This window comes from Solanum dulcamara, chromosome 10, assembly GCF_947179165.1.
Source record: "Solanum dulcamara chromosome 10, daSolDulc1.2, whole genome shotgun sequence".
NCBI classification, from domain to species: domain Eukaryota; kingdom Viridiplantae; phylum Streptophyta; class Magnoliopsida; order Solanales; family Solanaceae; genus Solanum; species Solanum dulcamara.
Genome location: NC_077246.1, coordinates 1,994,746 through 2,012,528, shown reverse-complemented (window position 1 = coordinate 2,012,528; position 17,783 = coordinate 1,994,746). Strand labels below are relative to the sequence as shown.

At 33.4% G+C, this 17,783-nt stretch overlaps 2 protein-coding genes across 2 annotated transcripts; one reads left to right on the top strand and one right to left on the bottom strand.

The window, feature by feature from the left end:
* Positions 1 to 917: 917 nt before the first annotated feature.
* LOC129871306 (hexokinase-2-like) lies at positions 918 to 6,625 on the top strand. The gene is made up of 9 exons (XM_055946209.1): positions 918 to 1,362; positions 2,999 to 3,152; positions 3,480 to 3,662; positions 4,209 to 4,283; positions 4,671 to 4,826; positions 4,968 to 5,066; positions 5,141 to 5,271; positions 5,534 to 5,615; positions 5,920 to 6,625. Exons 1-9 carry the CDS (start codon positions 1,091 to 1,093, stop codon positions 6,262 to 6,264), a joined length of 1,497 nt encoding a protein of 498 aa, XP_055802184.1. The 5' UTR covers positions 918 to 1,090; the 3' UTR covers positions 6,265 to 6,625.
* A 173-nt stretch (positions 6,626 to 6,798) lies between these two features.
* On the bottom strand, positions 6,799 to 11,051 carry LOC129871305 (receptor-like protein kinase 5). The gene is made up of 2 exons (XM_055946207.1): positions 8,365 to 11,051; positions 6,799 to 7,585 (listed from the first exon to the last, which is right to left on the bottom strand). Exons 1-2 carry the CDS (start codon positions 10,961 to 10,963, stop codon positions 7,164 to 7,166), a joined length of 3,021 nt encoding a protein of 1,006 aa, XP_055802182.1. The 5' UTR covers positions 10,964 to 11,051; the 3' UTR covers positions 6,799 to 7,163.
* Positions 11,052 to 17,783: the final 6,732 nt, after the last annotated feature.

The window sequence follows — 17,783 nt, the reverse complement described above, 5'->3', positions numbered from 1 at the left end:
TCGAATGATAGTAAGTATAAATTATTAAGTTATTATTGAGTTATTGACTAATCCGTTAAAAAAAAACCATAAACCATTAAGAACCGATAATCCGATAATAAAAAAATTTAAAATCATTATTAAAATTACTAAATCAAAAATTCATTATCAATAAATCAATAATTTTTTTTGATTTATCGATTTCAATTCAATTTTCATCTGCCCTAATTTCTATACCTTTTGTGTGTCTTTTATTACATTTTCTGTTTTTGATGATTAAAGTAAAGTCGATAAATTATACTAATTTGGTACACATCCCAAAAAGAACTATAGATAGAGACAGACATAAAAAGATTCTTTAACCGAGTTTGATAAGCATCCAAATAGCCATTTTTTTCTTAATATCGTCATGTTTCCTTCTGATTTTTTTTAAAAAAATATTTTTTATTTTAAAATTAAAAAAGTAAAAATTAGAATTATTTTTAATCATAATTATAAATTAAACTTTATTTTTAACTTTTTATGAGTAACTAGAATGAAAAATAGTTTTTTAATTATATTTTAAATTATTTTTTTTTGAAAATTCAACTTAAATTTTACGATCAAACATAATTTTTGGAATTGAACTTCGAAAAAAGTGAAAATGTTTTATGATCAAAGTCTCCTTATTCTTTACTTCAATTTATTTATTTGATTTTAATTTAACATCATGTTTTAAAAGTAAATAAAATATTAAAATATATTTTTATAATTTTAAATATATCAAATAAAAATAATATAAAAAACAATTTTTTTGAGAAGATTATAAAGAAAAATAAGATAAATTGAAATAAAATGAGTGCCAATGTTTTTTCAAAATCAATTTTATATATGCAAAAAGTAAATGAAGAATCTATATTGTTGGGACCAATTTCTTTGTCTTCATCCTTCCATGTCACCTTAAAAAAATATACTCTGCATCTCCCATTTTTCTTCTTCTCTGTCACTCCCAAACATCAATTCTGAATCTTTAACAAACCCCATTAAAAATCAATCAATAAAGCTTCAGTCTTTACAGTATATTCAGTCAAATATACACAAAAAGTGTTGATTTTAAATTTTTCAAGAAAATATGGGAAAATTGGTTTTGGGTGTATCAGTTATATGTACTGCTGTAGTATGTGGGGCGGCAGTTTTGTTAATGAAGCGCAAGATGAAAAATTCCAGTGAGTGGGAAAAAGTTGCAGCTTTATTGAAAGATTTTGAGGAAAAGTGTGAAACTCCAGTGGGGAAACTAAGACAGGTAGCTGATACTATGACCGTAGAGATGCATGCTGGACTTGCTTCTGAAGGTGGGAGTAAGCTCAAGATGCTTATTAGCTATGTTGATAACCTCCCAACTGGGTGAGTATTTGTGTGTGTGTGTGTGTAAACTGATTTTTGCTCATTTGGGTGTCCAAGTATTTGTGTCTCTTTTTGCAATAAAGCATTGATCTTGGCGGTGTTGTTTCTTGATATTTGTGTGTGTATGTGCAGAAACTGAATTTGGCTCATTTGGGTGTCAAGTATTTGTGTCTTTTTTTTCAATAAAGCAGTGATCTTGGAGGTGTTGTTTCTTGATATTTGTGTGTGTGCAGAAACTGATTTTTGCTCATTTGGGTGTTTAGTATTTGTGTCTTTTTTTCAATAAAGCAGTGATCTTGGAGGTGTTGTTTCTTGATATTTGTGTGTGTATGTGCAGAAGCTGGATTTTACTTATTTGGGTGTTCAAGAATTGCATAAACTGTTTTTTGCTTTGTTGGGTGTTCAAGAATGTGCATAAACTGTTTTTTTGCTTATTTGGGTGTTCAAAAATGTGCATAGACTATTTTTTGCTTCCTTTTTTATGATAAGCGTGATGTCCGGCCAACTTGCGTAGCTCGACTAATTCCACAGATACATGTCTTTTTCCACTAGCAACAAGTATAAGGTAACTGTGTCCACCAAGGCTAGAATAGATGTAAAGAAATTAGCTAGTGTTTTTCTCTGCTAGGAATTGAAGATAAGACCTCATCATTGACCATTAGGCTACATCCTGGGGTGCTTTATTTGGTATTCAAGAATGTGCATAAACTTTTTTTTTGCTTATTTGGGTGTTCAAGAATGTGCATAAATTGTTATTTGCTTATTTGGGTGGTCAAGAATCTGTCTCTTTTTCAGTAAAGTTGTGGTCTTGGAGGCAGGGTTGGAGCTATGGTATTAGATACGGTTTGGATGAACCTAGTAGCTTTTTCTTAGACCCTATATTGATAGTAGGAAGTTTATTAAATATGTATAAATTTCTAATTGAGAACACAGTAACTAAAACAAGCTATGAGTTGGGCGATGCGTTCAGAATCTATAAACATCAAATTCTAGCTCCACTTCGGTTGGAGGTGTTGTCTTTTTATTTTTAACTTCTGGGTTGGAGTTATGTCAGTTCTTTTTTGTGTTCTTACAAATGATTCATGGTATACTCAAGATGGTTATTAGCTAAGTTGATAACCTCCCGACTGGGCGAGTATTTGTGCATGTATAAACTGAGTTTTGCTCATTTGGGTGTCAAGAATTTGTCTCTTTTTTTAATAAAGCAGTGATCTTGGAGGTGTTGTTTCTTGATATTAGCTTCTGGGTGGACTTATTATCAGAATTTTGTGTTTTTACTAATGATTCATTGGCAAACTAAAGATGCCTATTAGCTATGTTGATAACCTCCACATTGGATGAGTATTTGTGTGTGTATATGTGCACAAACTGATTTTTGCTTGTTTGGCTGTCGAAAATTTGTCTATTTTTCAATGCAGCTGTGATCTTGGAGGTGTTTTCTTTTTATTTTAGCTTCTGGGGTGGAGTTATATTAGATTGTTTGCATCTTCACAAATGATTCACTGATTCTGGAGATGAAATTGTTAGTAAAGGTGGTAGCAAGGTCAAGATGCTTATTAGTGGTATGTTTATCATGTATATCTTGTATATTTACTTCAGTTTAACGTCTGGTATTACTTTTATTCCTTCATCTTAGGGACGAAGAAGGGCTGTTTTATGCATTGGATCTAGGTGGCACAAACTTTCGTGTGATGCGTGTGCAGTTGGGTGGGAAAGAAAAGCGTATTGTTAAACATGAAGTTAAAGAAGTTTCAATTCCACAGAATGTGATGGCGGGACCATCATCTGATGTAAGTCTAAGATGTATTCCCTCCGTTCACTTTTACTTGTCATGTTTCGCTTCACAAGAGTCAATTTGACTAATCTTCGGAGCCAAAACTTAGATTAATTCAATATTTTAAATTTGGATGTTTGAAAACTGTACGAAAAATAGAATAAGCTACAATCCAAAAAAATCCATCTTAAAATGTTGGTCAAAGTCGATGCATTTTGACTCTCAAGAAGCGAAACGTGACAAGTAAAAGTGAACGGAGGGAGTATCACCTATGCAACCTGCAACTTTATTAATCCATTCAAGGGTATACTCATATGATTAAACTTCAATCTGGTAAATGCAGGTGTTATTTGATTTTATTGCCACGGCACTTGCAGAATTTGTAGCTACAGAAGGTGATGATTTTCATCTTCCACCCGGTAGACAAAGGGAGTTAGGCTTTACCTTCTCTTTCCCAGTGAAACAATTGTCAATTGCATCAGGAACTCTTATTAAATGGACAAAGGGCTTTTCCATAGAAGACGTGGTTAGTGATACAGAGTTTCTGATTTTCACTTTCGATTGATCATGCCAACGATGAACCTTCGATTTAGTCCATTCATTTGAATGTACCTTTTTGCATTGATGAGGATTTAATGCATACAAATTTATACATGCAAAGTTGATGATTATTTCATCTATGTTGCACGGACTCTTCAAAATTGTCGCCAGGTGCATGTCGGATCTTTCAAAAGCAGTACATTTTTGAAGGATCTGACACGGATGCGGCAACATTATTGGAGAGTCCGAGCAACGTAATATTTCATTGCTTTTTCACCAAGTTGATTTAAAATACATTATAGAATTTCCTTTTCCAACATTATATTGTATTTCAATGCTGAACTACTCCTCATGGAATCAAACATAGGTAGGCATTGATGAGGATTTAATGCATACAACTTTCTGCATGCAAAGTTAATTGATTATTTCCTTGCTTTTTCACCGACTTGATTTGAAGTACGTTATAATATTTCCTTTTTCAACTTTATATTGTATTGCAATGCTGAACTACTACTCATGGGATCTAACATAGGTTGGTCAAGATGTGGTTGGCGAATTAACAAAAGCAATGGAAAGGGTCGGCCTTGACGTGTGTGTGGCTGCTTTAGTAAGTTTTGCTCCCAATCAAATTCTATAAAATACAAGTGACCTGATGATGTTCATGTGCTCCCTCCGTTTTCTCTGTCTTACTTTCCATTTTAGTCCGTTTCAAAAAGAATGTCTTTTTCCTTTTTAGGCAACTCTTTAATTCTAACTTTCCACGTGGCATGTTTAAGACTACAAAGATTAAAGGGCTTTTTGGTACATTCTACATATCTTTAATTTAAGACCACAAGATTCAAAAGTATTCTTTAATCTCTTAAACTCGGTGTCAAGTCAAAATCATACAAATAAATTGAAACGGAGGAAGTATTAGGTTTTTGTTGTGATATTTCTGATTTTTAATCTTAAGCAATTCCTGAACCTGAATTTCTTAGTTGACTTGGTTGTTTAGGTCAATGATACTGTTGGAACGTTAGCAGGAGGTCGGTACAATAATCCTGATGTCATTGCTGCAGTAATATTGGGTACTGGAACCAATGCAGCATATGTTGAGCGGGCACATGCGATTCCCAAATGGCATGGTCTGTTGCCCAAATCGGGAGAGATGGTAGATGCTTGTGACATTTCATAACAACCTTCATTTCTTAAAAAATATTTTCCTTGGTTTTGGAAACATTTTGGCTGTTATCAAACATAAATACGCATAACATGTTTGTAACTTAAACGTAATTTTGTTTGGTCTTGGAAGGTTATCAACATGGAATGGGGTAATTTCCTCTCATCACATCTTCCAGTAACAGAATATGATCAAAATCTTGATGTTGAGAGTTTAAACCCCGGGGAGCAGGTAACAAAGACAATCTCCTTCCTTTTTACATTTTCTATCTTACATCTGATGTTGAACTTTCGGAAACTGCACAGATTTATGAGAAGATGATTTCTGGGATGTATCTTGGAGAAATTTTGCGTAGAGTATTGTGTAGAATGGCTGAAGAAGCTTCATTATTCGGTGATTATGTCCCACCAAAACTGAAAAATCCTTTCATATTGAGGTAGGGTATTGCTTTGACCTACACATTTATTACGGTAGTAATTTAATTTTTGGCTGCCTCTATTTTGCATCCATCAAATTTAACCTTATTCTTCTCCATGCAAATACTTCTTTAGTGCTACTTAAGGTTTAGGTAATTGCACTAATCTCTTACAATGTAAGTTATGCTTCTCGTTGGACTAGATTTGCATACGTTTATTCAGCATATGTAAGCTTTGAATTGTTAAATATTGTGAAAAGGGTTATTACCGCTACGCATGCAGGACTCCGGACATGTCTACTATGCATCACGATGAGTCTGCTGATCTCAAGGTGGTTGGCAATAAGCTGAAGGATATCTTAGAGGTATTAAGATCAAACATTTGACTTAAAGTGAAACATTACTAGTCTTTGAAGTTCTCATCTTTTTTGTCCTGTATATGATATACCATGGAGCATCAAGGGAAGAGCTATGGTTCTATTTACGAGTTTGGCAGAACTCAGTAGCTTTGGCGAGACACGTATTAGTATTAAAAAATCCACTTAATATGTGCGAATGATTTATCCAGAACCTAGCTCCGCTGGCTGAATATCACTAAGTTGGCTAGGCTTAATTAAGTGGAGAACAACATATTTCTCATCCTATTTGTTATATATATTTTTGTCATAGGTACCTAATTCTACCTTGAAAACGAGGAAAATAGTTGTGGAGCTATGTGACATTATCACCTCTCGTGGGGCTCGTCTTTCTGCAGCAGGAATTGTGGGCATCCTCAAGAAATTGGGGAGAGACACTTTGAAGGACGTAGAGAAGCAGAGGTCTGTCATAGCTGTGGACGGTGCATTGTTTGAGCGTTACACCAAGTTCAGAAATTGCTTGGAGGGAACTATGAAAGAGTTACTGGGAGACGCTGCGGACAGCATAGTCATTGAGCTTTCTAATGATGGTTCAGGCGTTGGAGCTGCACTTTTGGCTGCCTCGCATTCCCAATACACAGGTCTCCAGGAATCTTGATCATGGTCAGAGTGACACAGCCAAAAGTGCCTAGTCAAGAGTTTCTATTGTTTACAATCGCCCCTCTCCTTGATAAAGAGAACCCTCTTCTTACTTTCTTCTCCGAGACGGTTGAAATATTTCTTGCTTCCTTACCCACCATGTCATGCAAGAGTGAGCTTTGAAGTGAGCCATAGTTCAATGTACTAAAGTGAGCATAGCTCTTCAGCTAACACCAATATGCTGACCTTTTCACTCTTGGTGCCTCCTAAGGATCATCTTTATCCCAAGTGTGGACTTAATTTTTTTCCTCAATAGCCAGAAATAAAGCTTAGGATACAAATAAAGTTCTTCTAGTTGCCACATTTTTGTGTGATCTTTACATTTTTTTATTGTCGCAAAAAGTTACTGACCATATAACAACCTCTTTATCTCTACGAGGTAGAACTCTACCCTCCCAAGTGCCCACTTGTCGGATTACTGCAGATATGTTGTTGTATTGTTTCCAAAAAGTTATATTAGTGAGGTGGTTCTATTTTCCTGGAAAAGCAAAACTTCTGTAGCAAAACAATGCAAAGCAACATTATGGATCCCAATACAGTACATGTACAATGCTAATTTTCAATACCTGATATCTTTTGGTCTTATTCTTTGCTATTTCTTACTCTAATCCTATTGTAAAACAAAACAAAACAAAAAAAGAAAACATTCTGGTACACTAAACTTCTGCTATGCGTGAGGTCTATGGAAGGGCCGAACCATAGGAATCTATTGTACATAGCCGAGTACGGCATTTCTACAAGAGGCTATTTCCAATCATGTCAAGGCTCTCCTTCACTCGGCTATTTCTACAAGAGGCTATTTCCAATTATGTCAAGGCTCTCCTTCACTCTAATCGTATTATAATGCCATCAAATAAGTCATGCTAAACCAACATCATCATATTCTTCAATCCTCTCACTCTTTGAGTTCTTGAGGAGTGGTAAAACATCATGTTCTGTTTCAGCTTTCTTTTCTCCAAATGTAGGTGAACTGTCGTTACATTGGATCAAGATTTGCAGAACTTCCTTCATTGTTGGCCTTGATGAAGGAACTGTGCTGGTGCAAAAGATTCCAAGCTTAAACACAATGAAGATTTCATTCAAGTATTGCGTTTCTTTGATGTCTTCATCCAATGCATCAGACATTGGTTTTCCTTTTTGAAGGTGGCGCCACGCCCAGTCTGCAAGACATGAATCTTCATCTCCAAGATTAGCTTCTTTTCCAGTCACCAGTTCCAAAAGGATGACTCCAAAGCTATACACATCAATTTTCTCTGTCACTCTAGTTTTTCGCGCATACTCTGAAAATATCAACATGTATTAGCAATACTCGTATAAGTTATGAGAGAATTTGGTGTACCTTAACAGTAATACTCGCATAATAATCTCTACATTACTATTTACTGCATAAATAATCCCTGTGTTATAATTCATGCATAACTAGTAAGTGAATCAAACGACCCCTTGATATGTTATTGAATTTTGTTTGGCCAAGCTTCTAATATCAACTTAGTTTGAAAAGTGCTTTTCGTTCTTTTGGTGTGAGAATCACTTTGTGTTTGACTAATCAATTTGAAAAACACTCCTGAGCAGCAATTAGTGTTTGACAAAACTTTTAAAAAGTGTTCTAAGTGTATTCTTTCAAGTGTTCTACAAAAAAAATACTTTTAGGAAAAAACTACTTTTTTAAGCTTTTGAAAAACAGTTTCTACTACTCTCAAAAACACTTATTTTCTCCAAAAATTTTGGCCAAACCTAACTTTTTCGAAATGAGCACTTTTGGCCTCGTAAAAACTTGGCTACACAGGCTATTAAGAGATCAACCTAACTTTTAAACTCATTAATGCTAGATAAGTTGATGGTCTTATACTTGGAGCAACATACCAGTGAAATCCCACAAGTGGGGTTTAGGGAGGGTAGAGTGTATGCAGATCTTACCCCTACCTTGTGGAGGTAGAGAGGTTGTCTCCGAAGGACCCTCACCTCGAGTACAACAATTCAAAGTAGGTATGAAAAGGAAAAACGACAATGAACAAAACATAACAACTAATAAGGAAATTGTAACAACAAAGTGTTATACCTGGAGCAATGTACCCAAAAGATCCAGCTACTGCCGTCACTGTGTTATCTCCAGGCTTGAGTAACATCCTGGCTAAGCCAAAATCTGCAATTTTTGCATTGAATTGAGTATCCAATAGGATGTTGCTTGACTTCACATCGCGATGAATAATAGGCGGTGAGCAGTCATGGTGCATGTAGCAAAGACCGCGAGCAGCTCCTATCGCAATTTCCAGTCTCTTAGGCCATTCCAATACCAGATGTTGTGCTGATCTTGAGGCATTGTTCAGCCTCTTCTTTGAGTGAAGCCACATATCCAAGCTCCTATTCTCCATATATTCGTAGACAAGAAGTTTCGACTCTTCACTGAAGATGCAGCAGAGGAGTTTTACTATATTGGAGTGTCGAATCGTGCCTAATATCTGAACTTCAGCAAGAAACTCTTTCTCATGCTTGTGATCCAACCTTTGGTTTCTCCATATCCTCTTGACAGCAACATAGTCACCTGATCGGCTTAAGGTCACGAGGTAGACCTGTCCTGATCCTCCACTTCCAATTATGTTGTTTTCGGTCAGATTGAATATAATGTCTGATTCTGTGAAGTCTAATTTGTGAAATGATGTTTGTTTCCATGTTAAAACTGATTCTTGTTTTCTTTTTCTATGACTTCTCAACACAAACAGACTATATAGAACTGCCACCAGGAAAGTAACTGCTGATACACTAGCAAGAGCAGCAACAAGTCCAACCGGAAACTTGTCTAACTTATGAGTTTCCCCCTTGCAAGACGCGAGTCCTACTGATGGATTAATTGAACAAAGACCAGGATTATCCAGGAAGCTCCTATCGAAAGCTGCATTCTCTAACTGAGATGGGATTTCACCCGCTAAGCGATTGGATGACAGGTTAAGTGAAGTTAACCTCAAGTTACCTAATTCAGTTGGAATAACACCTGAAAATTGATTACTTGACAAGTCCAAATCAATGAGATTTGGTAAAAGGCCAAGTGCAGAAGGTATAGGACCTGAAAGCTGATTTTTTCTGCTATTTAATGTGACAAGATTCTTCCACGACGATATATTCGATGGAAAATTTCCAGTAAGTAGATTACCATCAAGAAAAAGTTTAGTTAACCCTGGAAGAAGAGTTAATTCTTGAGGGATTTTACCACTTAAGACATTATTACTAGCCTTGAACTCACTTAGACTGTACCAAGTACCCATACCAGTTGGTAATTCACCCGAAAACTTGTTATTGCTGATATCAACTTTTGACAAATTTGATGCCACTCTATGTGGAAGCTGACCAGTGAACAAGTTATCATTCATCAAAAGCATTGACAAATTCTTACCTGTCCATAATCCATCAGGAATCTCACCAGAAAGACGGTTATTTTCGATTCGAACAAACCTCAGACTATCACAATTTCCAAGTGAACCTGGCAGTTCACCTGTAAGTTTGTTTCCAAAAGCTACCAGCCTAGATAAGGCCTTGTTATTGCATAAACCCTCAGGTAACCTGCCAACAAGTTGATTTTCTGAAACTTGGAAGTCAAAAAGTTTCGAAAATCGACCAAAATCAGGTGGAATTTCACCAGATAACTTGTTCCCAAACAACTTAACAGTCATCAATGATGGTAATTTGCCTATACTCGATGGTATTTCACCTGATAATTGATTGAAAAACAAAGTCAATCCAGTCAGTTTTGTTAACTTTCCAAAATCTTGTGGTATTTTTCCTGTCAAACTGTTGTTACACAAATCAACAACATCTAAATTCATTGACAAAACTGACTGAGGTATTTCCCCTGACAACTTGTTAGTATATAAATACACAATACTCAAATTCTTGAGCTGAAACAAACCATCAGGGATACTACCAGTCAATCCGTTTGTCGATAAATCCAAATATTCAAGATTTGTCATGTTACCAATATATTCAGGGATATTACCAACCAAATTTGCTTCTGTCATCCAAAATCTTCTCAATTTCTTCAACTGTGTGAATCTTGATGGTATAGCTTGTGGAGCAAAACCATTCAAGCTCAACACAAGTACTTCAAGATTCAACAATTCACCAATCTCTTCAGGGAAAGAACCATCAAACAAATTCCCTGGTAGCTCAAGCACATTTAGCTGACTTAATCCACCAATCCCTTTAGGGATATCACCATTGAAGTTGTTGGCAGTCAAGTTTAAGTACTTAAGATTACTCGAAAGGCGGTAAATTTCATCAGGGAGAGAACCATTCATGTAGTTATAAGAAAGGTCTAAGAATTCAAGATTTGAACATTTGTAAATATCAGGGAACTTTCCAGGGAGGAAATTATGGTTAAAATCAAGAAAGGTGAGATTTTTAAGATCACAAATGAATTCTGGGATTGGTTTTGAGATATTTCCATACGGAATTTGAATCCCAGAAACTGAATTTTGGGTACAAATTATTCCATCCCAAGAACAATGATTTGATGATGAATCCCATTTTGTGACATTTGATGAAGTAAACCAGTATTCTTTTAGTTTGAGTAAAATGGCCTTCTCTTGATTTGAATTTTGTTGGGAATTTCCATGGGAAATGATCAAAAACAGAAAAGTGAGAAAGGAAAAAAGAATTTTGGACATTTTTTTGTGATGTTTTTCTAAGTTTCTATGAACATTTAGCAAGTTTTTTTATTATTATTATCAGGAATTGAGAAGAAGAAGAAGAATGGATAAATGTGAAATCTCAGAGTGGTCAACTTTGATTTATATAGACTATTTGTTTAACTAATTTTCAAAATAGTGTTCTTTTTTCCATCCATTGTTTTTTTCCTGCTGGCTCTTTATTAATTGGTTGGCTTAACTTTTTCTTTGTTCAACTCCTTTCTCAAAGTATCACGTTCGAAATCCACTGATCTGATTAATTTGAATTTGTATCATACAACAACAACAACAACAACAACAACAACCCAGTGAAATCCCACAACGTGGGGTCTGGGGAGGGTAGATTGTACGCAGACCTTACTCCTACCAAGGTAGGACGGCTGTTTCCGAGAGACCCTCGGCTCAAAAAAAAAAAAAAAAAAAAAAAAAAAAAAAAAAAAAAAAAAAAACGGAAAAGGGGGTCAGATAAAGTTAAAAAAATTCAAAGCGCTATAGAAAAATAAATCACGAAGGCATCACAGATAAAATAGAGTAATCAAAAGTACTGAAAGCAATAAATAGTAACAGAAATAGCAGAAATGAGAGTACAAGGAATTGTAATGTGCTAGAAAAGTATATTATGAGGGGTCGTTTGATTGGAAACAAATTATGTCAAAATTAATTATTCTGAGATTAGTTATCCTGCGATAAAGTAAGATAACTTATCTCATCATATATATGAGATAATTTATCCCATCACTATGGCATAAATGTGGGATAAGTTATCCCAAATTTGTCAACCAAACAACACATCAAAATTTTATTCCGGATTATTTTTTAATCCTAAAACTATTTATATTTATTCCTTACACCAAACGATCCCTGGAGGTTTTACATGAGACTTCTATAAGTAAGACGAAGGAATTTTTACCATTTCATCGTGTCTTTCGGTATAAGTTGATTGACAGTGTCTATTGGTGGACTGAATTAAAATTGAATACATCAAAATAAGTTAACTAAAAAAAATGCAAGTTGTACCCAATTCATTTATCTTTGTGGTATACGATGATTGAGTAAAATTTCAAGTATTCGATGTCCAAAATTCATTTATCTTTGTGTTGTAGAAAAGAACACTATGATACAAGATTTCTAGTTAAGGTGAAGGAGTTTTTACTATTTCATCATGTCCTTTCGTAATAGTTAATTGACGAATTGGATTAAAATTGGACTGATTCAAATAAGTTTAAAGTAAAAGATGAAAGTTAGGGCCCTACCCCATTGAAATGACATTTGTGGCCCATTCTAGTTGTTAAGGAATCATGAAATATTACCATGTGAAAATTTAGTTATGTCCCACAAAACAAGTTTTCTTAAAAGACATTGATAATTTTATCAAAAAATAACTTGTCAAAACTTTTTTCAAAAATAATTTGTCGAAAATATTTGAAAATTTGAGTTCAAACGCTAGCTTAACTTTTTCTTTGTTCAACTCCTCAAGTATTCGGTGTTTGGAAACTGTTGATCTGATGAATTTGAGTTTGTGTCGTAGCAAAGTATACTATGAAGGTTTTACACAAGACTTCTATAGTTTTTTTGTTCAATTCCTCAAGTATTCGATGTTTGGAATTTACTGATCTGATTAATTTGAGTTTGTGTCGTAGAAAAGTATACTATGAAAATTTTATACGAGACTTCTAATAGTTAAGATGGACTCGACTTCCAAACCATATGTGGAACGAGTTTTTGCTTCATACAACTCATATCAAAGACCAAAAAAAATTTAGAAGATGTGAAAATCTAGCATCTGCAGTCTGGGCGAAAATAAGCTTACTTCTTCACAAGCTTATCCCCTAAAAACCAATCCTATAAAAAATCTAAAGCAGGGGCCCATTCCCATTGAAATTAAGTCTGTGACACACTATAATTGATCAAGTTTAATTATTTAGTATCTAAAATATACTTATTTAATTAATTTAAATTTATGTTATAAAAAAATAAGTTATGAAGATTTTATACGAGACTTCTAGTTAAGGCAAAATAGATTTTATCATTTCATCGTATTTTTTGTAATAGTTAAATGACAATGTCAACTGACGAATTGGATTAAAATTGGACGAATTCAAAAATTAAGGAAAAAAGCAAGTCAGGGCCCCACTCCCATTGAAATGACAGTTGTGTCACACTATGATTGGTTAAAGGAATCAGGTGCAACTCAACATGATTTTTCAAATGATTCCTTCTTTACAATTGGATTAGACAAATATTTCTACTTAATTGCACGAGTTATTCCTTAAATGGACTGATTTTTTATTTTTATATTTAGTATTTTTAGACTTAGGTCTAGCAGGCATAAGTTGTAAAATATTATAATGCGAAATATAAATTTATGCCAATAAAAAAATTATTAATTTATCTTGAGGGACAAAAATTAAAAATCGGACAAAATAGGAACGAAAGTGTAAATGAACCCCCAAATTCTCTCTATCCCATCTTATTTTTCTTTATATTATTTATTTAGATTTAATCCAATTTGGCCATCTTCAATAATAATAATAATAATAATAATAATAATAATAATAATAATAATAATAATAATAATAATAATAATAATAATATTATTATTCATTTAACCTTACTTTAACTTGAACAATCACCAATAAATTTTAAAAAATTACTTTCCTAAAAGAAAAAAATGCTTGAAAATATTTTCCTGCATATCAAGCACATGCACATTGGACTAGCATACATCTTGGCTTAATCTATCAAAAACACGACCACCAAAGAATGCGGTGTAATGAAAGGGATTGTTTTTCTCTTAATTTGAGGCCTCAAACTTTTATAGAGAGCGCTTCCTTTTTAATAGAATCATGTGCGGTGCGAATCTGAATTAATCAAATTTCAATATACACACCGGACATTAAATAATAAATCAAAAATAATTTATAAATAACGAGATATTTATTTGTATTAATGAATTTAAGCTTCATATACCAGTAATATGAAACATTAAAAATAAAAGAACTATCAAATATATAACTTAAAAGTCTTTATTTTATTTCTTTCGAGAAGAACATCTAGACAATTTCGTCTTCAATTTGGCAAAGTGTTAGTGGTTGAGGTTTAAATTCAAAGGTTTAATACTTTTCTTAATTAATTGTGTTAAATCAAAGATGAGATAATTAGAAGTTTAGAACCATTTATTTTGTTGATTAAAATCAATGGCAGAGCTACAATATTAAGTATGAATTTAGATAAATTTAATAAGTTTTTCATAATCTTTATATTTGAATAAGAAATTCAGTAAAAAATAAATATAAATATTTAATTATAAGTCCAATAAATAACACGAGCTAAAAATTCAATGACAGCTTCAAAATTTATAAACTTTAAATTCTGATTTTATCTTTAATTTATGTCTTCCAATTTCTTTCCATGTAAAATTAGCAAGATGATTATCAACAACCATGATAGTGTTAAAAAGCAAGATGGACAATGAATTGGATGTCCACTTGCAAGTGTTGTGTGGGGCCCACTTAAGTGGGCAATTTGCCCACTATTTTTTTTCATCCTTTTTAACTTTTCCTGTCTATAAATAGCCTATGTTTTTGGCAGTGAAAAATACACATAGAAAGAAAAATTTCTACTACTCTCTCTATATTTTCTTACTCTTCTTCCTTTATAAAATTGTTAAGTTAGTTAATTTATAACACGTTATCAGCACGAAGCTCTAATTTTTCAGAAAATTAACTTCTATATCAGGTATATCTACTAAAGAAATTTAATTTTTAAGTTATCTTTGTTACTTTCAAATTAATTTTCATCATGTCAAACTTGTCAAAATTGGAATTTGTGGCACTTGATATTTCTGGTAAAAATTATTTGTCATGGGTACTTGATGATGAAATTCACCTTACCGCTAAGGGTCTTGGTGATGCTATAATTGAAGGAAATAGAGCATCAAGTCAGGATAAAGCAAAGGCTATGATTTTCCTTCGTCATCATCTAGATGAAAGCCTAAAAATGGAATACTTGACAGTGAAAGATCCACTTGAATTGTGGAAAGACTTAAAAGGGAGGTATGACCACCTCAGGGCAACGGTATTGCCAAGGGCTCGTTATGAGTGGATGCACTTACGATTTCAAGATTTTAAAACCGTAATTGAGTATAATTCTGCTGTATTTAGAATAACTTCCCAATTAAAATTATGTGGGGAAAATATAAATGATGAGGACATGTTAGAAAAGACACTAACTACTTTTCATGCCTCTAATGTAATATTACAGCAGCAATACCGTGAAAAGGGTTTTAAAAAATACTCTGAATTGATATCATGCCTTCTGGTGGCTGAACAACATAATGCCCTTTTAATGAAAAATCATGAAGCCCGTCCCACTGGAACTGCTCCATTACCGGAGGCAAATATGGTAAAAGCACATGGCCAATCTGAAAGAAGACATAATAAATATCAAGGTCACAATAATGTGCGTGCGCGTGGCAATGGCAGAGGACGATATAATAATCGTCGTGGTGGTGGTCAACATAAAAGGGAGAACAATATCAGTTCTCAAAATGGCCCTTCAAAAAGTAACTGTCATCGTTGTGGCATGAAAGGCCACTGGAAAAATGAATGTCGGACGCCTGAGCATTTTGTAAGACTTTATCAAAATTCTTTTAAAAGAAAGGCAAATAGAGGTGGTGCCTCTTCTTCTAATGCTCGGATAGAGTCACACTTGACGTTCGAAAATAATGTTGAGGCAAGGCCTTTGAATAATGATAATATTGAAACAAATCTGGCCTTAAGGGATGATGATTTTAATGACCTCAATAATATTACTCATTTGGAGGTTGAAGATTTTTTTAAGGATCTTAATTGATGTTTAATTTCATGTTTTTCAATATGTTATCATGTACTTCGAATTATTGTGTTTTTACGTTTATGTATTTGAAGAAAAATAATAATAATCAAGGTCACATTTTTATGATAATTGTATATTGTTTATTACATTGTGCTATTTTATAATGTTGTAATTAATTACTATTAGTGTGTTATTATTTAATCTTAATATCATATTGTTACTAAAAATAATATTCGCCTTATTTAATGTCATTATACTAACTGTTTATTCTTGTTAATGTTTTAGACATTAATAATATATAATGATTGTATTATTTTTGTCAATAAACAAATTATCTATAAATGATGAATAATATTATATTAATATTTTATAATATTTTATATTTATTTTTAATACTTGTGTATAATATTTATTTAAGGTTAATAAGTATATAATTCCATAAACTAAATTATTGTAACATTCATCATAATTGAATCATATAAATTTTTAAATTCTAAATTACCATAATTTAACTTTAAAAAAAAAGGGACTTATGTTTTTCTAGCAAAATTGTTACTTATTTTATTTCTTACAATGCATTTTTATTTTATGAAGATAAATAAATATATCAGTCTTCAATTGGATTCAAGATGAATAATGGAGATTTGTGCATTTTGGATAGTGCCACAACTCATACGATATTAAAAGAAAAGAAATATTTTTGTCATTTGATTATAAAAAAGGCCTATGTCAATACAATATCTGGTAGTACAAAATTAATTGAAGGCTCTGAAAAAGCAGCCTTATTACTACCTGGAGGAACGATATTGGTAATTGATAATGCATTATATTGTAGTAAGTCTCAAAGAAACTTGTTAAGTTTCAAGGTTATTCGCCAAAATGGCTATCATATTGAGACTGCAAATGAAGGAAAGGTTGAATACCTTTATATTACTACAATAAATATGGAGAAGAAAATTGTGCACGAAAAATTACTTGCACTTTCTTCTGGGTTGTACCATACAAATATTGGTACTGTTGAATCACATGCCATTGTAAACAAAAGGTTTACTGATTCTAATGATTTTATCATTTGGCATGACCGGTTGGGCCATCCCGGTTATAATATGATGCGCAGAATTATTGAGAATTCACATGGATACACTTTGAAGAATCAGAAAATTCTTCAATCTAAGGAATTCTCTTGTGTTGCTTGTTCCCAAGGAAAACTGATTATCAAACCATCAGCAACTAAGGTTGGGATTGAATCCCCTGCGTTTCTGGAACGTATACAGGGTGATATATGTGGGCCAATTCACCCTTCATGTGGACCATTTAAATATTATATGGTCTTGATAGATGCATCTACAAGATGGTCACATGTGTGCTTATTATCAACTCGCAACATGGCTTTTGCGAGATTGTTAGCTCAAATTATAAGGTTAAGAGCACAATTTCCAGATTATGCAATAAAGACAATTCGTCTTGATAATGCTGGTGAATTCACATCTCAATCATTTAATGATTATTGTATGTCGATTGGAATAAAAGTTGAGCATCCGGTCACTCATGTACATACTCAAAATGGTCTAGCAGAATCATTGATTAAACGCCTCCAATGGATAGCTAGACCATTGCTAATGAGGACAAAACTTCCTATTTCAGTATGGGGGCATGCTATTTTGCATGCAGCAGCACTTGTGCGCGTAAGGCCAATAAATTATCATGAATTTTCCCCATTACAGTTGGCGTTTGGAAGGGAGCCAAATATATCCCATCTTTGAATATTTGGGTGTGCGGTATATGTCTCAATTGCTCCACCGCACCGCACAAAGATGGGTCCCCAAAAAAGGTTGGGAATATATGTTGGGTATGAATCTCCTTCTATTATAAAATATCTGGAACCTATGACTGGAGATTTATTTACGGCAAGATTCGCTGATTGTCATTTTGATGAATCAGTATACCCAACATTAGGGGGAGA

Bases quoted from the DNA above. Each gene is read 5' to 3' on its own strand.
- LOC129871306 (XM_055946209.1), top strand. From the start codon at position 1,091: ATGGGAAAATTGGTTTTGGGTGTATCAGTTATATGTACTGCTGTAGTA. The intron at 4,284-4,670 runs GTAAGTTTTGCT...TTGGTTGTTTAG, and splicing joins ACGTGTGTGTGGCTGCTTTA to GTCAATGATACTGTTGGAAC. The intron at 4,827-4,967 runs GTAGATGCTTGT...TGGTCTTGGAAG, and splicing joins TGCCCAAATCGGGAGAGATG to GTTATCAACATGGAATGGGG.
- LOC129871305 (XM_055946207.1), bottom strand. From the start codon at position 10,963: ATGTCCAAAATTCTTTTTTCCTTTCTCACTTTTCTGTTTTTGATCATT. The intron at 7,586-8,364 runs GTATAACACTTT...TGATATTTTCAG, and splicing joins TTTTGGGTACATTGCTCCAG to AGTATGCGCGAAAAACTAGA.